The sequence below is a fragment of the Antechinus flavipes genome, chromosome 3 (assembly GCF_016432865.1).
Source record: "Antechinus flavipes isolate AdamAnt ecotype Samford, QLD, Australia chromosome 3, AdamAnt_v2, whole genome shotgun sequence".
NCBI lineage: Eukaryota > Metazoa > Chordata > Mammalia > Dasyuromorphia > Dasyuridae > Antechinus > Antechinus flavipes.
The window spans coordinates 211916777-211940449 of record NC_067400.1 but is presented as its reverse complement, the minus strand read 5'-3'; the positions used below and the strand labels follow the sequence as shown (position 1 = coordinate 211940449).

Here is a 23673-nt window from a genome sequence, read left to right as displayed (position 1 = left end):
TATTTTTTTAATAAACAAAAACTATTATGGAAAGAAGAAAGAAATTTGAGGAAGACATGATTGAAGATATGGAGACTGGACCAAGGCAGTTATAACATGTTTGTAGAAAAGTAAGGACATTTGGGATTAGAGTAGTAATGTGTGACATTGCCGGGAAAGTAGGTAGAACCTGTTGGTAGAAAGCTTTAAAAGCTTTAAAATACCATAGTGCTCTTCTTAGAAGTCTGGGAAAGTATCAAAAATCATTTCGATGGATGAACCCATTTGTCTTTTCCATTTCTAGACTTCATCATTATATTTTTTCTTTTAGCTACCTTTCAGAGACTTTTAGCATTATTGTCTTTCAGAAGGCACTTTACAAACCAACTAAAGAATCTTTAAATGACTCTGTGCTACATATGTTTATTGAACCACCAAAATTCAATTCAAATTACATTTGTTAAATGCATTTAAAATGCATTAAATTTGTTAAATGCGTTTTTCTACATGTTAGTAACACAAGGATAAAATGAGACACTTTCCTGGTCTTGGAACAGCTTACACTCTAGTAGGAAATAAAACAAAGGCACTGGATAAATAAAATACAAATTAGAATACAGTAAATACATAGGAGAGGTAAAGACAAAGTACAATGGGAGGTGCCAGTTGGAGGAGAGAAATTTTTGATTTATTGACCAACTCAGATGAATCTTTTCAAATTGAATTGTATATATCTCTGAATTTTAGAAAACTCCATTCTCTGAGAAATTAAAAATACATGCAAAGAAAGTTTTCAACATTCACTTTTGCAAAACCTTACATTCCAAATTTTTTCTCCCTCTCTCCTACTCTTTCCCTTCCTCAAGACAGCAAGCAATATGTTATAGGTTACATATGTGAAATTCTTCTAAACATATTACTATATTTGTCTTGCTGCACAAGAAAAGTCAGATCAAAATAGAAAAAACATGAAAGAAAAAACCAAGCAAATAAACAACAATAACAGAAGGTGATAATACTATGTTTTGATCCACATTTAGTTTCCATAGATCTCTCTGGATGCAGATGGTACTTTTTCTCACAAGTCTATTGAAATTGAGGGAACATTTTTAATTCGGATCTTTCCAATTGCCAATTTTATCATTCTTATCTACTGTGTCACCAAGTTATTAAGGAAACTAATAAAATTGGAAATTTTATTTATGAAAGCACAAGTCCAATTACTATCCTTTAGTCTTGCATCATTTAGTCTTCCCAATTGTTCTGAGATAGGGAAAAATTATTATTCCTATTATATAAATTAAAAAACTGAGATTCAGATTCAGGGACTTGCCAAGGATCATAAGACTGGTAAATAAGAATATGGGACAAAAATCCAGATTTCCTGATTCCCAAGTCCAGTTTATTTTTCCATGTTTACTATGCTGTATAAGAAAGAGAAACATTTTCCTTTAATTTTTACTGGAGAGTATTATGCCTATCTGTCATTTTCCCTTTCCTTGAAGTCTCCTGGAATCATCAGAAGTTCCTGTAGATTTGGGCAACCCCTTTCCTCTACATTATGGACCTAGAAAGGAATACATGAACTAGTTTCTCCTGGCCACTCTAGCTGTGAAAATTCCATTACTTCTTTATGAGTAATAACCTGAGATATCTTGGAATTACTGACTTCTAGAGAGGGTCACATTCTGCCTTAAACCCATTTGATGGGTCTTGTATAGAGTAGTTTCTGTATTTGATAGATTACATTAATATGGCAGGCTGAAGATCTCTATCTCAAAAACTGAGTCAAAAAAAATGAGTCTATAGAAAGTCAAGCTTTTTATTTTTAATTTAATTGTGAATAGAGGATACTAGTGGTTTCTCCTGAATGCCAAAATACATATTTACTTTTTATTTCTGGCATATGCGAAGTCATATGAAAATATTTTTTTGCCACACCGAATTACAACTGAAAAATCAGGTCAAGAATTAAGTGAACTTAGTCTGAATTGACAGGAGACAAGTGTTAAGGGTAGTATTGGCTCTAAAGCATTTTATTTAACTTTAAAAGTCTTTTTCAAATTTTGTGTCATTTGCCTCTAAAATAGCCCAGTGTATAGTGTTGGATCTGGAGACAGGAAGACCTGAGTTTGAATTTGGCCTCATATACTTAGTAGCTATGTGATTCTGGGCAGATAATTTCACCTCTGTTTGCCTCAGTTTCCTCATCTGTGAAATGGTGATTGCAGCACATATTTTCCAATGTTATTGTGAAGATCAAATGAGAAAACATTTGCAAAGTGCTTAACATAGTGCCTGGCACATAGTAGGTACCGTATAAATGTTGGCTGTATCGTCATTGTAATGATATAGAAAAGACAAGACTTCCCCTGTGGGTAGTTAGGACATCTTAGTCAAGGTGTTTATTTCTTTCCATGAGCAAAACATATATTTGAAAACAAAGGTAAAAAGAAAATGATAGAATTGGTTAGAGAGTTGAAATGCCTGCCACCAACAACTTCTTGTACAAGTGCTCTGTCTGTAATGTAAAGAATATTGCCTCTGGTTATGGAAGATAGGGATTTCTTCTTATGTGACATTAGGCCATCAGCTGACACATATTTTTAAAGTTTCTGCCCATAATACACATTATGCTACATGCTGGGATACAAATGTGAAGACACAATTAGCAGGGATTCCTTTAACCTCCTTGGGACTCAGGCTTCTCATCTGTGAAATGAGGAGAATATAGTTAGATGAACTCTGAGGTCCCTTTGAGTTTTAAATCTCTTAATTCCATAATTTGTAAAAATAATCACGGTAACTTTGTTAGTTTGGGCGATTTTCTTCAATTCTCTTCATCTCTAAAATGAGAAAGTTGGACTAGATCAGGAGTTGTTAATTTCTTATTTATGTCATGGACTCCTGTGATGGGGGAATCTATGGATTATCAAATAATGTTTCTAAATGAATAAGATAGACTACATAGGATTACAAAGTAAAGCAATGAATAAGATAGACTACATAGGATTACAAAGTAAAGCAGTTATACTGAAATAAATATACCTTTTTGGGTTTAAAGTTCACAGATTCCCCCTAAAATCTCTCTTTGGCTCTAGATAGGTACTTCTGGTGTAGGTAACTTTTAAGAACTCTTCTGGCTTGAATATTATTGAAATGATGGTATGTTGATAACATTTACATAGCACTAATTATGTGCTAGACACTAATAACTTTTTACATATCATCTTGATCCTCACAACAACCCTAGGAGATAGGTAGAGTTATTAGATCTATTTTATAGATTTGGAAACTGGGACAAACAGAGGTGAAGAATTTGTCCAGGATTATATACCAAATAAATCCTTGAGACTGGATTTGAATTCAATAAAGCAGCTATACTGAAATAAATATACCTTTTTGGGATTAAAGTTCACAGACTCCCCCTATTTTCTATCTTTGGATCTAGGTGGATACCTTTGGAGTAGGTAATTTTTAAGGAATCTTCTGGCTTGAATATTTATTGAAATGATAGTGATGGTGATAACATTTACATAGCACTAATTATATGTTAGGCACTCATAACTTTTTACATATCATCTTGATCCTCACAACAACCCTAGGAGATAGGTAGCGTTATTAGATCTATTTTATAGATTTGGAAACTGGGACAGAGGTGAAATGATTTGTCCAGGATTATATGCCAAATAAGTCCTTGAGACTGGATTTGAATTCAGATGTTCCTGATTCCAAATTTTACTGGGCATAAATGTTTTCCTTGCATTCTGTGATTCCTCAAAAAAGACTTTGTTCCTCTGAAAAAGTATCTCTATTTGGGATTAAATCTCATATTGCACTCTGGCCAATGGAGGGAAGAAGCAAAGTTAATAAGAAATACACTATTTCTTAATGATAAAAATTGCAGCATGATGATTGAGCTGCCACTAAAATAACAACGAAATAAAAGCAGGACTCAAATTGAAATCTGCTTTCATATTCTTTTTTTTTTTTTTTTTTTTTCTTCTTCCATTTCAGAGCCTGGCTAAGCTTACGGATGGTTTCAGGAATAGCTGTTGCATTTCAGACTCTCTGCAAGATTTGTCCCATAATTATGGTTCACTTGGCGGTTCTTGTTTACCTCAACAATACTGTGACGCTGGTTCTCAAACTGACATCATTGGAGAGGTATGTTGGCTTACAGAGATGAAAAGAGCTTGAGGAGAGGGGAGAAAAAAGACTGCTTTTATGTTGCCATGATTTATTCTGTTTCATTTCCCATTTTAATTTAAAAAATATTTGGGGTGTGTGTGTGTGTGTGTGTGTGTGTGTGTGTGTGTGTGTGTGTGTGTGTGTGTGTGTGTGTATGCACATACAACATACTATAAAGGCTAAAGAAAATGCTGATTCTCCTTGTTTCTCTACTAAACTTGAGTGTAGATGGCTCATGATTTTTGTGTTTAGCATTTAGATGCCTAAGAGTTGCTGGGTTTTCTTGTTGATGGTGTGAACTACAGATGAGACTGCTGTCATTGCTGATTTTAGTGCCATCCATCTTTCCCTAAATATCCATTAAAAAGATGGTATAGAGTACTTCTTAATGTGATTTCAATGAAATCTAGGTGAGGAAACTCCCTCCTTGAATAGTTAATTCATCTTGTGCTTTGCAATTTAAAAGTCTCTGAGAGTCGCCTCAGGGGATTGTGAGGTTAATTAAATGTGCCTAGGTTACACAATCTGCATAGTAGTTGAATTCAGATCTTCTTGATATTGAGACCAGCTTCTTATTCTCTACAGTATATTGCCTCTTATGTATTCAAAATCTAATTAAATTGAAATTATTTTTGTTTAAGACTTTTGGAAAAATTTCAGCAACCTTATATGAAGGTGTGCCATGAATTCAAAAGTGGGATTCAATACTGTAGCTAGAGAGATAATCTTATCATCTTTGGAGAAAGAAAAGTTACAGTCTGTTTTTCTTCTTGAAAGAACCCATTAGATTTTAAGTTCCTTGCAGACAGATAAACTGGACATTTCATGAATGTTTATTAATTGAGCTCATAAAGTTAAAATTCATATTTCTTTGATGATCTGGAGAAGTCTGATAATGATGAAATAAAATGTCTTTTTTTTTTTTTAATGAGGGAAATAAATGCTATTTCTCCAACAACCCCAAGCAACTTTTGCTGTCAAACTTCTTTCTGTTGTGAATAGCAGAGTACTTTTGTTGTGTGACTTGTAATAGGTGGGTTAACCTCTCAATCTCAGTTTTTTATTATAAAAATCAGAAAGTTCTTTCATAGATCATCTAAAAGTGTCATAGAATGACAGAAGTTATGCCCCAAAGGTACTGACACATTAAGCCTATTAGTTATTTTAAAATGTCTTTCTACTTTTGAAAGTTCAGTTTTCATACTTAGCAAAAGGAGAGAGGCAGCTTAGTTCAGGAGAGTGAGTCTTGGGTTTGGAATCAGAGGGTACAGATTCAAATTCTGTCCCTGATGATTGCTATCTATTTGACCTTAGCCAGCTATACCTAGATGGTATAATCTAGATCTTAGTTCTACAAATTCTCTGAGTGTAGGTTTGTTTCAAACCAATAAATAGAATAGGAATCAGTAATGATTCTATGCTAAGAAATGGTGGGGTAATGCTGAGATAAATAATTTAACTTATAGGAACTGACTGTCTCATTTTTAGGCTCCGTGATCTTAAAAATAATCATTTGAAAGGCATTTGTTTCTAGGAAGTTATGAGTTCAAATTGCTAGTTGTGTGGTTTTCCTCGCCTTAAATTCCTATATTCCTTGGTACCCTAGGAAACTGTCTAATATTTTATGTTATAGATGAAATACCATCTGTATCAATGGAGTGAATTTTCACACTGGAATTTTCCTATATTGGGGAAGAAAAATATATGCTATAATAAGAATATAATTTTGGTTGAGAAAAAAGAAAAGAAAAAGTAGCTATGAAAGAGACTTAAAGAAAGTAAGATTGTGGAACCTGGGAGAGAGACTTAAGTGATAACTTAATAAAATAATGTGAAATATAGAATTATTTAAAAAAGGAAAAAAAGTATTATTCTGAGAATAATACAGAAGATACTAACAGTCTGTTGGACAAATATATAGTAAAATGTGATTTTTTTAAAGATAATTTAAAAATTATCTTATAATTAATCTTAGGAATTAGGTTGTAATAATAGGTGGCCTGTCTGGTGTTTGGTGGTTTACAGAGTTTTTTCACACACACTCTTATTTGATCTTAAAAAAAAAAAACCCTTTGAATAAGGCTTTACCAATAGTATTTTCCCTATCTTGTCAAAGAAGAAACATGCTCACAGTAAAGTCATTTGTCCAGGGTTTGATAGTAAATTGGACTTGAAAATCCGAGTCTTCTTACTGAAAATCTGTGAAGACCGAGTTGGCACCTTGGATACCTTAGAATCAGCTGGAGTCAGAATAAGCAAAAGTCTTTGGTCTTTATTCTTGGTCTTTAGGGGTAAAAGTGAATTGGATGGATGCAGGATCTCCACAACCTCTCTTCTTCATCTCCCGCCCAAAAGTAACCTTAGCTAGTCTTACTCCACACCCTCTAGCCCCTCCTACAATGCTCTCTATACACCAATTATCGAGCCAGCACAGGATAGTGGGAAGGGCCATTTTCCAAACATATGCTTATAGAGTATTGTCCAATTGGTAATTAGCCTTAAGTGCTTGGTTGTCCAACCTCAGTGCATCAACTCAAGAGTTTTAGCCCTTTACAGATGTCTATCTTCTTTCTATTATATTTAACCTTTTTAGAAAAAAGGACTCAAGAAATCTAATTCTCTGGGAGTATTTAAAAATGTTATGTTCTGATTGGGTTGGGAAAGTATATGTGTGACCCAGTCCTCGAATTCTCTCTTCTTGAAATAGTATGCTCGTATAATCAAGAGAGAAAACCAAACCAAACTGTGCAGACTCATTGTATGTCACTAATTTTAAAAATTAAGCTTTGTAATAGTACATTTCTGTACAGTTCATCAGATTTATTTCTGCTCACCAAGATGAAATTACAAGATTATATATTGTAACATGCATATTAATAGTTAGAGGGTCTTACAGAGCTAACTATTTTCTTGTTATGACTGCTGTTATTCACTTTTTGTACACTTCAGTATTGAGTTTACATTTTTGTTAATATCATTACAAGAACAACTGTTACTACAACTACTAACATTACTACAACTACTAACACTGGTATCATTACCATTACTAGTATTAGTATTACTAATTATCACTACCACCACCACTGCTACTACAGTGACTTCTAGTTCTACAACAACAGCAGCTGCTACCACTATTACAACTGGCTGCTAATGCTGCTGCTACTATTACTCCTGCTACTAGACTGTGAGCTCAGAAGTAATGGTAGTCTTTGAAGTTTATTACATGGGGTAGAGAGTTGGTGATATGGTTAGATTTATACCTCAGGGAGATCATTTTGCTAGCTGAGTGGAGAATGAATGGGCTAGTGAGAGACATGAAGCAGGAAGGCAATAATTTAGATCTGTCTTGATTTGAGGGCTTGTACCAGGGTGGCAGTAATACATTAGTGAAAAGAAGGAGCTATATTGGAGGGGTGTTACAAATGTAAAATCAACAGAATTCAGCAACAAATTGAATATGGGAGCAATTGAGTGAGAGTGAAGAGTCAAGGATGATACCTAGATTTCAAGCCTAAGTGACTGGGAAGATGGTTGTGACTTCAAAAATTATAAAGAAGTTAGGAAAAAGTGAAGGGTCTGGGAGGATAGATAATGAGTTCAGTTATGGGTATGTTGAGTTTATGATATCCAATTCAAAATGTTTGCAGTTGGAGATAACATGATCTGGCTGGGATAAATGGAATTGAAAGTAATGTGCACAGAGATGACAATGGAATTTATGGTACCTGATGGTGTTACCAGGTAAAATAGAGGGTCCATGACAAAGCCATGTGGTTCATCCCTGTTATATTCACAAATACATATGTTTGATCCCTCTCTGCAATCTATAGTCTCAGATATTGTCCTAACTCTCCAGCTACTGTGTATGTGTGTATGTGTGTGTTTATGTGTGACACAACCTTTCAGAACTAAACATAAGACTCTGTTGCAGAAAATGTTCTAGCCTGTTTTAGTTGAAGGAATATTGTCATCTGGAAGTTCGTTCCCTCTATCAATGAAATCATGGGTACAGTCCCTTTCCCAATAAAAACTGTATATGTTTTCTAGTTCACATTGGAACATTACATTTTTTCTTACTTGTTCAATTTATGGAATTTTGTGAATTCTGATCATTATTCTTCTAATCCTTTCTTTTTTCCAGTCTGTGATCATAGAGAATATGCTGTTTTGCCATAATACTTGTCATTATATGTGTGACATTGGACCTGGAATTTTTCTGAGTCTCAGATATTTGCTACAGGATATTTTATCCTGTTGATATGTCTGTCACATTAACATGTAATTCACTAAAAGATATGCCAATACAATATACACAGTTAATCTCTGGCTTTTATTATTTGGACTTATATCTTTGGTATACTATGTAAACTTTGGTCAAAAAAACCCTCTAATTTTATTTTTTAACATTTTAGTAACAGTTTCCTTAAAAAGATTTAGGACAGTTGTCTAACTAATAATAACCTTTGGTTGAAAACCATTTCTCTGCTATATTTATTTATATGATTTTTAAAAAATGTTATTGATTATTTGATTAGAAAACTTAAATGAATTTTATATTATCAAGATTGGTTACTAATATATTGTCTTTTTCTCCTTCTTTAACCTTTTATCTTTTTTCCTAATCTTAAAGTTTGGCTTTGATGATAAAACAAGACTCGTAGACAGAGTTCGACTTAATTGGCAGTATGAAGAGGCCAAAAAGAGGTAAGAGGTATATTAAAAAAAAAAAAAAAATCATATTCTGTTTGTCTAATTCAAATTTTTTTGATAGTGAATGTAGGACTTTAAGGATGTTTTGATCTCACTTTTAAAATACTATTAAAATTTTATTGCCTATTATCTTATTGATGATAACAATGATATAAAGTCATTAGTTTGCTTATATGATAGAAACAAATAACTGGATTATTGGCTGCCTTTCCTTCTCTCTCCTTCCCCAGACTTTGTTAGGGTATTTCATTTTATGAATAGCAAAGTAATTTTGAAAAAGCATATTAAAATTCCCAGCCCAGTGATAAAATCCACTGACTTTGTAATGTATTTTATCATGATTCCAACTCATGATTGTCTATGTCATTGGAAGGAAGCAGTGGCAAATATAAAACAACAGACCATTCAAAATCATTAATAGTTTAACAAGTGATTTTTAAGCTTTTGTTTCAATATATCTTCAGTTCTTATGATGGAAGTTAGGGGAAAAATATTTTTTATTTTTTTTTTAAAGTCTAACTGCTATTCTCTTTGGTATTGAAAAACAAAAAATAATGCATGATTTTCACAAATTATTTTAATATATATCTACTCAGCCTTATCCTTTGGTTTTTAAGAATTTGAAAAAAATTGATAAGCAAATTTATTTATTATTAAGTATCTACTCTGTGTCATATACTGTGTTAAGTACTGAAGATGCAATTAATAAAAAGAAAGACAGTCCCTGCCCTCAAGGAATTTATCATCTGTCTAAAAGCAGGGGAAAACACACAAAAGAAGGCCCAAAGGTGGGGGAGAAGGGATAGGGCTTTGGGTCATCTTGCTCAGTGGAGCAAGATAGGTAGATTGAGCTTAAGTACAGCTTCTGCCCTCTACGACGGAAGGCCATTGGAAGAAAATTGGTATTTCTTTCTTCAGTCTTCCAAACAAAAGGCAGAGGAGGTTGAGAGAAATGGTATCAAAAGGCTTGAATTAACTACATGATGGTAAGTTTAGAAGTAATGAGCATATCCTGGGAAGAGTGACTTGTTCCATGGAGTTGAAATCAGGCAAAATAGCAGATGTGAAGAGAAAGACATTTGGGTTTATCTGTATTCCTTCTCTTTTCCTTATGTCTTTGTTCTCAGAACATGACTGAAAATAAGTGTTGATGAATAATCACACATTTCTCCTCTCATTGTGTGGTTTCTATTTTATTGATAGTTTTTGTCACATTCTATGTGCACCTTGGGAAAATATTCCCAAATATTTGATTGAGGGCTTATACCAGGGTGGCAATAATACATTAGTGAAGAGAAGGATATTCCCAAATATTCCCAAAATATTCCCAAAGTGTTCTCATATATTAGAAAGAAAATTTTTTTGAAAAAAGACTATGTAATAGTATTTTGTGTTAAAATATTTTCCCCCAAATGAAAAAGCCTTTCTAATGTCAAAAATGGGATGTGTGATTCTGGCTATGGCCACCAGCACATAGTCTATTGGATGTTTATATATTCTATATATCTAAAATCTCATTTTGTTGTTATTTTTTCTTTTTAAATTTATTTTATTATAGCTTGTTATTTACAAAACATAAACATGATAATCTTTTAGCATTATCCCTTGCAAAACTTTCTGTTCCAAATTTTCCCCTCCTTTCCCCCACCCCCTCTCCTATATAGCAGGTAGTCCAATGTTAAAATATCTGTTAAATCCAATATATGTATACATATTTTTACAGTTATCTTGCTGCATAAGAAAAATCGGATCTAGAAAGAAAAAAAAAACCTGAGAAGTAAAACAAAATGCAAGCAAACAATATTGTTATTTTTTAATGTAAAAATTGCCATAAAAACAAATCATATGACTGAAAAGTGAAGACTTTCTTTACTGACCTTCTATTTGGCAGATATTTTTATAGCTTGGTTCTTACCATCATACATTAAAATGTTGGGCTTTAAATTTCCACATGAAGTCTAAAAAAGCTTATTTGCCTAGACTAGCTATCTCTGTGGTCACATACTTAATTTATCATGCATTCCTTCTCCCTAGCTTGCTGCCATTTCTTTAGAGCTTTTGTCTCTACTAAATATTCTTGTGTTCATTCTTGTATGTTTCTACTGAAACTGCTCTGTGTGGGTGCAAGGAATTTGCTGTGCTGTATTAAAACTTGGAAAATAGATCATCGCTACAGTTGAGTTTATTGTTACATATTTCACTGTGACCTTATCAAATATAGCATGATTTTTTTTTTGCAGTCTAAAAATGAATATAGAAATAACCTTGTTATACTGATTAAAAATATATTTAAGGGCATGATAGAATATATGAGAAAAGAGTTTATTTAGAGCAACTTGATGGCAATCATTTGAGAAGCATTTATCAAGTACTTATTCTTTGTCAGGTTCTATATCAAGTACTGGATTAAAAGTTAAAGTTAAAATATAGTCCCTATCTTTAAGCTGCTCACATTGAAATGGGAAAGATAGCATATAAATAAAGTGGTGTGCATGAGATATGTGGAGAATAGATGGAAAGAGCCTTAAAAAAGCAGGCACTAGTGATTCATGGACCAGAAAAGGTCTATTGGAAGAGAAGACTCTAGAGTCTTGTAGGAAGCCAGGAAATTTTAAGATTTGGAGTTGAGAGGGGCAGCTAGGTGGGGCAGTGGACTCTTAATACTTCTTGGCTGTGTGACTCTGGGCAAGTCGCTGAACTCCAATTGCCTCAGGAAAAAAAAAAAAAGAGTTGGGGTTGAGGTAGCAGAACATTCTAGATCCATTTAAAAAACTATTCTAAAAAGTCTAAAACATCCAGGAAAATTCTATGATGATGTAGCATTGTGGTATGAAACGGCTCTTTGGTTTACAAAGGTTATGCCAATGAAGTTTGAAGCTCTGCTAAATCTTACTAAGGCAATACAGTTTTCATAAGCATCTGTGTTGGATTACGCCTTTGTTTCCCAAAGATCTCATTAGTTAAGGTTGTAGAATTGTATAATTAGGAGATTGGCTACCAAATGATGAAGGCTTTTGGCTTTTTAGCTTTTCATGAAGACAGTCTATTAGGGCAGGCAGGGATTGTACCAACACATCCATGATGTATTGTGGGTATAACCCCATACCAATGAAATAATTTATTTTGAAGTGTTTGAGTATTTTAAGTATACTTGAACTTTACTTTAGAATGTGTCTCCAGTTTTTGTTGTGGTGGTAGTCATAGTCTTTAGAACTCTTTATTTATAACTCCCATTTAGAAACTTGGATTTTTTTTTTTTTTTTAAGAAATTTTAAGAAAATCTATACAGATCATTTGATAGGCTAGTAGCAGCCATAATGAAAAAAGTGCTGGTCTTGAAGTCAGGAAAACTTATCTTAATGAGTTTAAATTCAGTTTTAGACACTAATTTTGTGACCAGAGCAAGTCACTTAACCCTGTTTGTCTCAATTTCCTCATCTGTAAAATGAGATGAAGAAAATGACAAACCACTCTAATAGTTTTGCCAAGAAAACCTCAAATAGGGTCCCAAAAAATTGGACATAATTGAACATCAATAGAAACAATCTGATGGGTCTCTTTCCAAATCTATATTAGCTTAAAATTCCTTCTAGGAAGTTAAAAGTTATAGGGCTATAGAATCATAAATGGAGAAGTGAAAGGGAACTTAGAGACCATTGAATTTAACTCTTTCCTTTTCTGATGAGAAAGCTAGGGTACAAAAGAATTTAAATGACTTGGTTGGTATTACATAAGTGGTAAGAGATAAAAGTAGGATTCAAACTCAGGTTTTCCTGACTTCAAGTCAGTTCTCTATCTACAATTTTACTAAGCTTCCAGAATGTTCCTTTTGTTGCCTTTCAGTCCTCCCAACTTTTATTATATGTTATTACAAGTCATTTTCTTAGTAAGGTGAAGGTCCTCAGATACTGCATTGTAGAAAATATTGCCTCTTTTCCCTGCCTTTCCACAACGGGTAAGGGCTTCTATACATCAGAGTAAGTCACAGGAGATCTTCAATCTCTTTTTTATAGTGAGATTTTTTGGTCTATTCTTGGCCTTTTCCCCCCTTTTTCTATTTTCTTTCTCCTTTGGCAGTCTCATTCATTCTCATGACTTTAGTTACCATCTCCATGCAGATGATTATCAAGTCTTTCTTAAAAGGAGGCACAATGCTTACGGTTGTTCAAACATTTTTCAGTCATGTCTGACTCTGTGACCTCATTTGGGGTTTTCTTGGAGTTATTTGCCATTTCTTTCTTCAACTCATTTAAGAGATGAGGGAACTGAGGCAAAATGATTTAAATAACTTTTCCAGAGTCACATAACTAGTAAGTTCAACTCTGGAAGATTCATCTTCTCTTACTCCTGGTCCAGAGCTCTATCCATTGTGCCACCCAGCTGCTCTGACTATAAAGAGATGCTAATGACATTGCTCTAAAATTAGTCATTCTCGTATACTTTATGTTGAAGCCAAATTGGCCTTCTTAAGGTTCTCTAAATATCTGTTTCCATGCTTTTTGCCAACCTGTCCCTCATTCCTAGAATGCTCTCCCTTCTTCCTTTTATTACTTAGAACCCTTTCCTCCCTTCAGAACAAATTAAATGCCACTTTCTATCACAGATCTCTATTGATTTCTATTTGTCAGGGCTCTTCCTTGAAATTATTTTGATTCTTTTTTTGTAAATGTTTTATTTACTTAAATCGTTGTTTTCCCATTGTCCATCACGTAGTGGACATCTGATAAATGCTACTAAATTGCTGAAGAATCATCTTTGATGTAAGAGTAATTTGCATAATGGTTTTTGTCACATAAATAGCTGCTTCTAAAGTTTTTTTAAAAGTTTCCTTTTATGCCTTTTAATATCTCTTTAGGCCAGTAGATTCTTCAACAGGTAATAATCCATGTTGTAATTTATCATTTATATTGTTTTTCCTAGCTTATGCTGTCAGTTTCTTTCACAAATCTCCTCTATAACTCCTATTCTTACAAAGTCAGCATTTTTAAAATCATAATATCTCCCTGCTCATTTAATGCTGTCATTTAATTATGTCTGCCATGTGTTGATGTCTCATTATATTACATTATTTATATATATATATATATACATATATATATATATATATATATTTTTTTTTTTTTTTTTTTGAAGTCCTGCAATAGTCTCATCTTGTGTTAGGGAATCCAGTGATTCCTGCAGATTTTGTTCTTAGGTCTCCTTTGTTTTGAGGTTTTTCTCTTTTTCTGTCTCTCTCCAAGTGCTTGTTGCCACCCATCTGTTTTCTTCTTAATCTGTAGAGATACAAACAAACCCTTTCTCCCAAGCAGTTAACCTATCTAGTCCCTTCTATTTACCACTTTCTAAATCTCTCCTCATCACCTGTCAATTGCATTGGAGCTGTTCATACTGGATGCTGCCCTTCTGTTGGGTTAAAATGTAATATTCTTCTCTAAAGTATAATGTTCTCTGGGAGCAGGTTTCTTGAGGGGCTTCTGGAGGCAGCTTTAGTTTCAGTTCAGTGTAATCACTCCGAATGCAGCCAGGAGTTAAAGTCCCAAATCCTTTATTATTTCCTTCAAAGTCTGTCTTCTTTCCTAGGGCCCGGTTAGCTTTAATAGAGGCCTTATCTCTCTCCTTGGTTCCGAGACCTTAAGCTGCCTTCTCTGGCTTGTGAATCTCCTCGACTGATCCTGGCTGAGGCTTAGAGCTTCTAGTGGGCTTCTGTGTCTGGCCCTGAGAGCTTCTTGATTATATGCTGTATACTGAGGATACATCAATCATTATATCACTAAGAAGCCATTATTTGTTGTAGGATTAAATCATTGCTAAACTAGATTTAACCACTGTCTCCTCAATTCCACTTACTTAACACCTTGTAAGAATCCTACCATATATAGATAAATATCTTAGAAGGTATGTAGATATATACACACATACCTTCTAAGATATTTATCTATATATGTATATATACATATGCACCTTCTAAGATATTAGGAGTTTCTTGAGAACAGGTACCTTGTTATAATTCCATGTTTCCTTAACTAGGGGCTATCATAGTCCCAAGCTCATTGTCTAAAAGTACTATACTAAGTAATTTAGTTAACCAGAGTAAAAAATATTGATATAAAATTCTTATGGCCTGACTGGGACATGGATTTTTAAAAATGCTTTTTCTACCAGGTCTCATCTTCACATCTTTCAACTCTGACAATAAGTTCTTGCATTTAAAAAAATTTTTTTGAGGGAAAATACGTGTATTGCAGGCTATGGATTGTTAATGACATCAAGGCTCATGAACAAAGATTCTTGCAGCAGTGAGTGCAGGTTTTTATAATAACTACAGTTTCTGAGTGATTTTTAGGAATGCCTCCAAATAAGGCATGTGATTATAGCAATATAGACTGATGATCCAAGTAGTGGTAGATTACTTTGGCAAGAACTGAATCTAGCATAGAAGTTAAAATTCCACTGCTTTGGTAGTGGGGAAATACAAACAAATACTGATGTTTTTCATGTGCTGCTCATTGATCTTTCCACTAATTGCCTTAGATAGTACCATAGCACTGATTTTATCCAGCACTGTCACTTGGGAGTGAAATATTCTGCAAAGTCACTTGTATTTAAGAAAGTGTGTCTTTCCTCAAACTAAAAAAATCACTTTATTTCTGATGAAATTTATTTCTAAGATAAATTCCTAACTTACTTTCTTCATAGAAGCATTGGAAACATAATTTAAGCTTTTTGTCTTTAAAAAAAATTTACTATGTACCACTTGGTATGTATGTACATAAACACATACATAGTTAATGTGATAGAACATTACAGTGCTGCTCTGTTTACTTTTGTTTCCTTTAGGACTGCCTTATGTCATTTTGTCTGGATTTTTTAAAGTTTCATTAATATTCCTTTCTTCTTTTTCAATCATTATCACTAACTTCCAAGTCTCCTCCCCCTCCAAATAAAAGGTCTCTTGTAACAAAAATATAGTCAAAATAAATTTGTGTTGTAATGTTATGTCTGGGTAGTTATAATGACTCAAAGTTTTCATCATAGGTATCCAGCATTGTTCTGGCTTTAAAATTTTCCTATTTCTTCCTTGCATTTCCAACCATCTTCTATCACTTCTTCCATGATCATTGTTCTGCATCTAACAGCTTACCTACTTCCCTTCAGATTAGCTTCTTTTAATCTGTGAGCTTTGGCGCAAATTTCATAGATCATTGGATGATAAGGACTATTGATTGAGATCCAGAAAAGCCTTCAGAGGACAGTGAGTCTCTCTTCTCCATCCCATCCCCCTGTCTCATTTACCAAAAGTGTCAACATTCTTTTATAAGAAGGTTCTGAATGAGAGCTTTGTGACAATTGTTTTGACCTTCAAGGATTCGCTGGACTATCTGCCCATGGATCAAAAATTGAGAGAACATTAGGATTAATTGAATCAATGGGATAGGGAATTTCAGAATTCAGCTATATCTTATAAAAATAGAAATAGCTAATTTCTGGTGTTTTTCCGATTGAAGGATCGAGGCCAAAAGGCTTTCAATTTATTTTTTGCTGTATAACAAATGAAGAGTTTATGTTACAGAGCAATGTCATCATTGTCACCATCAATTAGCATTTGATACTCATAAGGGTGGATTGCAAGTGCTTGAAGTGTATGGAAGAAAAGCTATTGTCTTTCTAAACAAGTCTATTTTTTGGTTCATGAAAATAGGCCTTCATGCCAGAGAAATCCCATATTTTTTGAAGTTTAAATTTTTTGATTTGATGAGAAATAATGTAGTTTATAGTCATTTCATAGGGCACAGAAAACGTTTTTAACTTAAGAGCCTTCATTGCAGAATTGTCCTATAATGAATAGTTTCTATAGAAACACAACCAATTCATACTGAAACAAAACATTTGGTTCATCCAGTTTTCTAAGTCTCATTTCATTCTGCTGGGGTCCAGTAAATATATTGGTCCTGCAGTTCATCTGCTGTCAAGCCCTTTCTTGAATACACAATTCAACCAGACATTGGGAACTGACTTTTGTCTTTTTCTTGTGACTGAATTTCCATGGTGTCTATAAACACATCTACACATAGACATAAACAAATTTTATAGCTTCACAACTGTGTATGTTCATATTATACTGTGAACTTGGAGGAAAGAATAATTATTCATATTATAGGTATTCCTTTGTGGAAATTTAAAATTCTGTTATATACTTACTATGTATTGAAGGCATTCCATTTAGTGCCTAACAACATTAACATTGATAATAGCTAACATTTATATAGTACTTAGTATGTTCTACTGTTCTATGCTCTTTACAATTATGGTCTTTTTTAATACCCAAAACAACTTTAGGAGATATGTATTATTTTTATCTGTATTTTACAGATGAAGAAATTGAGTGAAGTAGAGGTTAAATGACTTTGCTCAGAATTATACAACTAGTAAATATCTGAGGACAGATTTGAACTCAGGTCTTCCCCAACTTTATGTTTCACTGTGCCATTCCCTTTATTAAATGATAAAGTCTAAGAGGGCAAGAATTATGCCCTATTCAAACTTTGTATTTTCTCTAGCACATAGAACAGTGCTTGGCACATAGTCAACATGTTTGCTGTATTAAATTTTAATTATTTAATTTTTTTTAAAATTTTTTAAATTTTATTATATTTTCAATTCAGAATTCTTTCCCCTTTCCCATCTCCTTCTCTCACATGGAGAAGGAAAAAAAAAAAAAACCCACCAAACTATTATGATTAATGTGTGGACATCCAAAACAAATTATTACATTTAGTTAGGCATATCCAAAAAAAGAATGAAAAGAAAATATGCTATGATCTACACTCTGAGACCATCAGCTCACTATATGGAGATGGATTTTTCGTTTCATGTTGCATCCTCTTAAATGTCATTAGTCACTGAGGAGAGTTATTGTTGATGAAAATTGTTAATTATTAAATCTTTTGAAGTTAATTATCTTTAAAATATTCTTGTTGCTGTATAAATCATTCTATGGTTCTGTTCATGCTCTTTTTGTAGCAGTTCATACAAATCTTCCTGGGTGTTTCTGAAAACATACCTTTCATTATTTTTTACAATATAATAATATTCAACCACATTTTTTCCAGCTATTTTCCAATCTCAAAGATTTCCAAATCTTTGTCGTTATAAAAAAGAGCTAATATGGGTCCTTTTATTTTTTATTTCCTTTATTTCTTCCTAATTATTTCTTTATTTCATTTTATTTCTCTCATAGTGGTATTATTAGTGTACAAAGGAGTATGCACATTTTCCTATGTCTTCCTCTCTTCTCCCCTTTAGCATTTGTTGCTTTTTTTTTTTGTCAATTTAACCAATCTTTTGAAGGTGAAATAGCACCTGAGAGTTATTTCAATATTTATTTCTCTAATTGTTAGTAAATTAGAACATTTGTGTTTGTGTATTATTTAAAATTTTTCTTCCATAGAAAATTGTCATTCCTTACCTTTGATTATAAATTAGGGAGTGGCTTTTTTTTCTTGAAAGTTTAACTCAGTTCCATTTCTTTTTAGAAATGAAACCTTTATCAAAGAAACTTGCTGCAAAGATTTTTTTCCTCAGTTTTCTTCTTTTCTTATTTTAGTTTCATTGGTTTTATTTGTGGAAATCTTTAAAATTCTATATAAACCAAATTATCTATTTTTGCTTCTTTGAACTCCTACATCTCTTGTTTAGTCATGAGCTCTTCTGTGCATAGATTCTTCCATGCTCCCCAAATTTATTTGTGATCTCATTATTTATGTCTAAATCATGAATCCTTTTCAGACCTTATCATCGCAGATAGTGTGAGATGTTTGTCCCTTACTAGTTTCTAGCAGACTACTTTTTAGTTTTCTCAGCAGTTTTTGTTGAATAGTGAGTGCTTGTCCCCAAAGCTGGTATCTTTAGATTTATCAAATAGTAGATTACTGTTTTTTTTTTTTTAATTATCTATTGAATACCTAATCCATTCCATTGACTTAAGATCTCTTACCTAATACCAAATTGTTTTGAAGATCATAGCTTTGTAATATACCTTGATATCTGATGCTCTTAGTCCCCCTTCTTTCCTTCTTTTCCCCATTAATTCCCTTGATATTTTTGAATTGTTTAGATGAATTTTGTTATTCTTTTCTAACTCAATAAAGTAATTCTTCAGTGATTTCATTGATATGGTACTGAATAAAAAATTAATACAGATAATGTTGTCATTTTCATTATATTGGCTTACCCTGACCCAGAAGTAATTACTACTTTTTTTTCAGTTATTAAGTACATTGTCCATATCTGATAATATACACATCTGCTAGATTTATATAATCCATTTTTTTCTCCCAGAGAACAGTTAATTATAGTTTAGGATTAATGTGTAAATAAATCACAGAGGCCAGTTAGATTTAATATAAAAAAATATAGGAAAAATTTTCTTTCAATTAGAACAGTCCAAAAGAGGAATGGGTTGCTTTGGGAAATAATGAGCTCTAGGACCTGCCCGAATATTCTTAATTGGATTAGAGTGGCTCACTCCATATATTATAATAGTGATTCTTTTTTGGATATGGGTTGCTGAGATTCCTTCCAGCACCCAAAATCTGCAATAAAAAACCCTTTCTATGAAGAGGCATATTATATTTTACCTTTAGCTCTAAGAAGTTGAGGATGGTAACTGCATTAAGTCAAAGTTCTTCTCTTTTATTATTATTATTTTTTCTTTTACATTATTGTGGACATTGTACAAATTGTTTTCCTAGTTCTGCTTACTTTGCTTTGAATCAGTTCATCTATGCCTTTCTGTTTCTCTCAATTCTCCATAATCATTATTTCCTGTATCATTTTTTCTTTTTATTACTATGAACTTGACAAGCAGTAGAATAAAAGTTGTTATGGAATTCTAATATACTTGTCTACTTTAAACTTAATTTTTTCCCTTTGCCAATTTAAAGAGGTTTTGAGTAGCAGTTTTTGTTTTCTCTTAAATATAATTTTCAAAGACAAAAATCTATTTTCTCTTCCTCCTACCTTGACACTATGTTGATTTAAAAAATAAAAACAAAATAAAGCCCTTGTAACAAACACACGTAATGAAGGAACAAATTTTCATATTGTCCATACCAAAAACAAATATATCTTAGATGAGATATCTCTGAGTCTGGCACCATTATGTATCAGGATGAGTAGCTTGTTTTATCATGAGTCTTTTGGAATCATGGTTAGTCATTGCATTGGTCATAATTCCTAAATCCTTCAAAGTTTTTATCTTGACTATGTTGTTTAAATTATTCTCCTAGTACTTTTCAACTTCATTGTGCTATAGTTTATATAGTTATTTTCAAGTTTTTCTGAGACTTGTCTCTTTCAACATTCCTTTATATTACAATAGTGCGCTTTGTATTATTTCCCAATTTATTTTGCCATTTCTCCAATTGATGGGCAAAGAGTAATAGTTTGAACTGAGTAATTGAATTGTGTAATTCACTATACAAAACCTCACCTGATGATGAAGTAAACAGTAGTTACCTCATTGAAAATTGGTCAACTTGACTTAGACTGGAAAACTCCCTGATTCCTATGACTGTCAAAAAGCAAATTAAGACAAACAGGAAGAGTGAATTCTATATTAATATAAACTGTAATTCACATGGAGCCTGCAAGGCAATAACCTGATACCACCTACAGGAATGAGGAATTCAGGCCCATCACTCCTCATTTCCAGTACATGAGATTGGGCAACTTGCCTAGAGCCTAGCCTGCTGTTTTAAAAGGCAGAAATATTTCAGGGAAAAAAAAAAAAAAAGGAAAGTGCACATTGACATAAACTTTGTATTTTAGGCACAAACTAAAATACTGCAAAATTACTTTTGGAATGTAAAAAGCATTCTAAAACTTTGTAATATTAAAGGCTCATTTTAAAAAAAAAGTAATATATTGAAGATAGCTATCATATTGAAGATCAGTATGATCTTCTAGATCATATTGAAGATGTGGATATAATATTTGTGAAAATCATAAGTTAAAAGTGCATTCACAAGTGCATTCACTACTTGAGGTAACCATTTATAGTTTTAATATTTTTGGTAAAGTAGAAGTTGGGCCAGAAGGATAAGAAAAGAGAGTTTATACAAAACATGAGGGAAAGAAAAAAAAAAAAAAACTTACGCTGTACCATAATTGTATCCACCTGAAAAATATGCTAAGTAGAAAGATTTAATAATTTGTATTAGATTTTCTTAGTTTATTACTGCAAATTGATAGATGATATCAGGACCACTCTGCTTTCAAATAATTTGGAAAGTATATTATATATTGTATATTGAATCATAGAATGAGATAGAGTGGTTACTAATGTTCCTTCTAACACTAACATTTCATGACTGTTCCAAAATAACAGCCAATTATCTATTAAGTACTCCAAATTCTAAAATATGAAGATAGATCTGCAATCTTACTCTTGTCATAAGATTCCTTGTAGTGATGCAGATCTCATTGCATCCCTTGCTCCTCATAGGGTGTTTCTTGTTCCTGATCTCCAGTAAATTAGCTACTGGAATTTTACTCTAGGGGCCTTCTTAATTTTCTCTTGACATATTATTGACACATAGATTGTCTTTTGATTGTCCCATACTCTTGCTTTATGAACAAACATATCCTTTCATTCATAGATGCCTGTGATACTATCCTTGATACCTGTGTTTCTTCATGTTTCCTTACTGTTTATGTTTTATGATAGAGAAATAATATAATATGAAAACTAGAAACTAAAAAAAAACATAATTTTCTATTAATATGTGAAAATAATCTGAGATTTGATTTGTATATTTTAATTTTATAAAGTTAGTTTTATTTAGTACTAGTAGAATAATATGATTTAGGAAAAAATATGGAGTGTTGATTGATGTTCAATATTAATTCTCTTTAAGGTCTTTTAAGTATATATTCCTTGAGTTTATACCATCCAAATATTTATTTAATGTCTGCGATGGGCAAGCCACTACTTCAGAGAGTGGTATCCACAGATGAAATTTTCCTTTTTTAATGAGGCCTGTTATCTAGTTGGTGAAATATGATAGAAAAATATCATTTGAAGTACAAGCACATGGGAACATATAATCTGATCTTTGAAAATGGGAAGATTCTTTTAACGGTAGAGATAGAAATATTCCAGATGTGAAGAGTAGTATATTGACAAGAAAAGGAAAGAGTTTGAATGAAGAATAGTGTGCTTAACTTATTAAGTTAACATAAATCTAGTTGTTAGTAAAAGGACTTCTATAGAAAATTATTTTGGAGCCTTGGCCTTTGAATGTCACCAAAGAGTTTGGATTTACTGTGAAAGTCATTGGCAAATGCATTGAATGATTTTGAGTAGGGGAGTATTAAGAACATTATTCAAGCAGTAGATTAGAGTAGGAGTCAGGAAACTTAACTGGCAAGATTACCTTCTTTACCTTCCTAGTACATTTGTTGAGTTTAAATACTATTTCTTACTCTCCCTCAATAGAATGTAGCCTTCTTGAGGTTGTACTTTTCACTTATGCATTTGAATCCCCAGTGCTCAATACAATAACTGGAACATTAATAGTAGTTGATTGACTTAATGATTTTCTCTCCCACACTCCTCTCATTTAAATAGCTATATCATTAATCAGCCACTGGAAATGTCAAAATTTATATTGAAAATTTGTTCATGATTTACTGCTTCAAACTATGGGATTTTTAGTTTATTCACTCAAGTTCTCCAAAGTCCTGGCTTAAGATACCTAAAATTAGGGAGAAAAACAGATAAAAGTTATTTGCTTTTATATGTGAAAATGTATCATACTTTAATGCCTGAGGGTAGTTGAGGAAGGAAATGTTAAAGAAAAAACATTCTAGAAAAGGCTTGGTTTTTGTACCCAGACTTGAAATTTCTGCACTATCCCCAGAAGTCTTTCCATTGATCATCTGGTCTTTGGATAAATTACTGTAACCATGACTCATAACAGGATTCCAATCGTTATCACTTTTCTGATTATTTAATGAAGTTGTATACTAAATTGTAAATAGATTATACTACATATTAATTAGAGATTGGTAGCATTTTGTTTATCATCACTTCTTACCACTCCTACCCCATCCTCCTAGCTTATATTGCAATGCAGAGAGATGCTCAGTAAAGGCTGATTGAATGAAGAAATGGATTTATAGATTAGTAGGCTACATATTATTTATAGTTTTAAAATCAGATCTTTCAGTATTCCCAAACCAGTGCACTGATGTGGTATATCCCCCAAACAGCTGGTCATTTAAACAAAGCATTGACATTTAAAGATGTAAAGATATCAAATATATAGTAATACTCTTCTCCTTCTGCCTGTATCCAAAGTCCAAAACAGGAAAGAACACTGCATTAAACAATGGGGAAAAACACATAGCATATTACATCTGCATTCTGCAAACACAAACACACTCCATTGCTCAGTTTTTTAAGGGCATTTTAAAGGGAGGCAATATGGCATAATAGAAATAATGCCAGATTAGAGGCCAGCATTGGACTCAGCTGTGAGACCTCAGGCAAGTTTTAACCTTTTTGGAACCTAGTTTTCTTATTCACAAATTAATGACATTAGATAAAAGAATCTGCATGATCCAACCTAACTAACATGCTATGATTTTGACAAGTCTTATAAATAGTGAGTTATAGGTAAGCAAATTATGTAGTTCTTGATATATCATGAAATTTTCATTGTAAAAGAGTACGTTTTAATCCTAGATACTTTTGCCTAAGTATTCAACACAGCCAAAAAACTTTTCCAG

The 23673-nt window shown here is 32.7% G+C and overlaps 1 protein-coding gene across 1 annotated transcript in view; it reads left to right on the top strand.

The window, feature by feature from the left end:
• The window catches only part of WWC3 (WWC family member 3), a 187052-nt gene that overhangs the window by 119763 nt on the left and 43616 nt on the right, over window positions 1-23673 (top strand). Inside the window, exons 7-8 of the mRNA XM_051984543.1 lie at window positions 3997-4146; window positions 8801-8874. Of these exons, the coding sequence (XP_051840503.1) occupies window positions 3997-4146; window positions 8801-8874 (224 nt within the window). The remainder of the gene's footprint in view (window positions 1-3996; window positions 4147-8800; window positions 8875-23673) is intronic.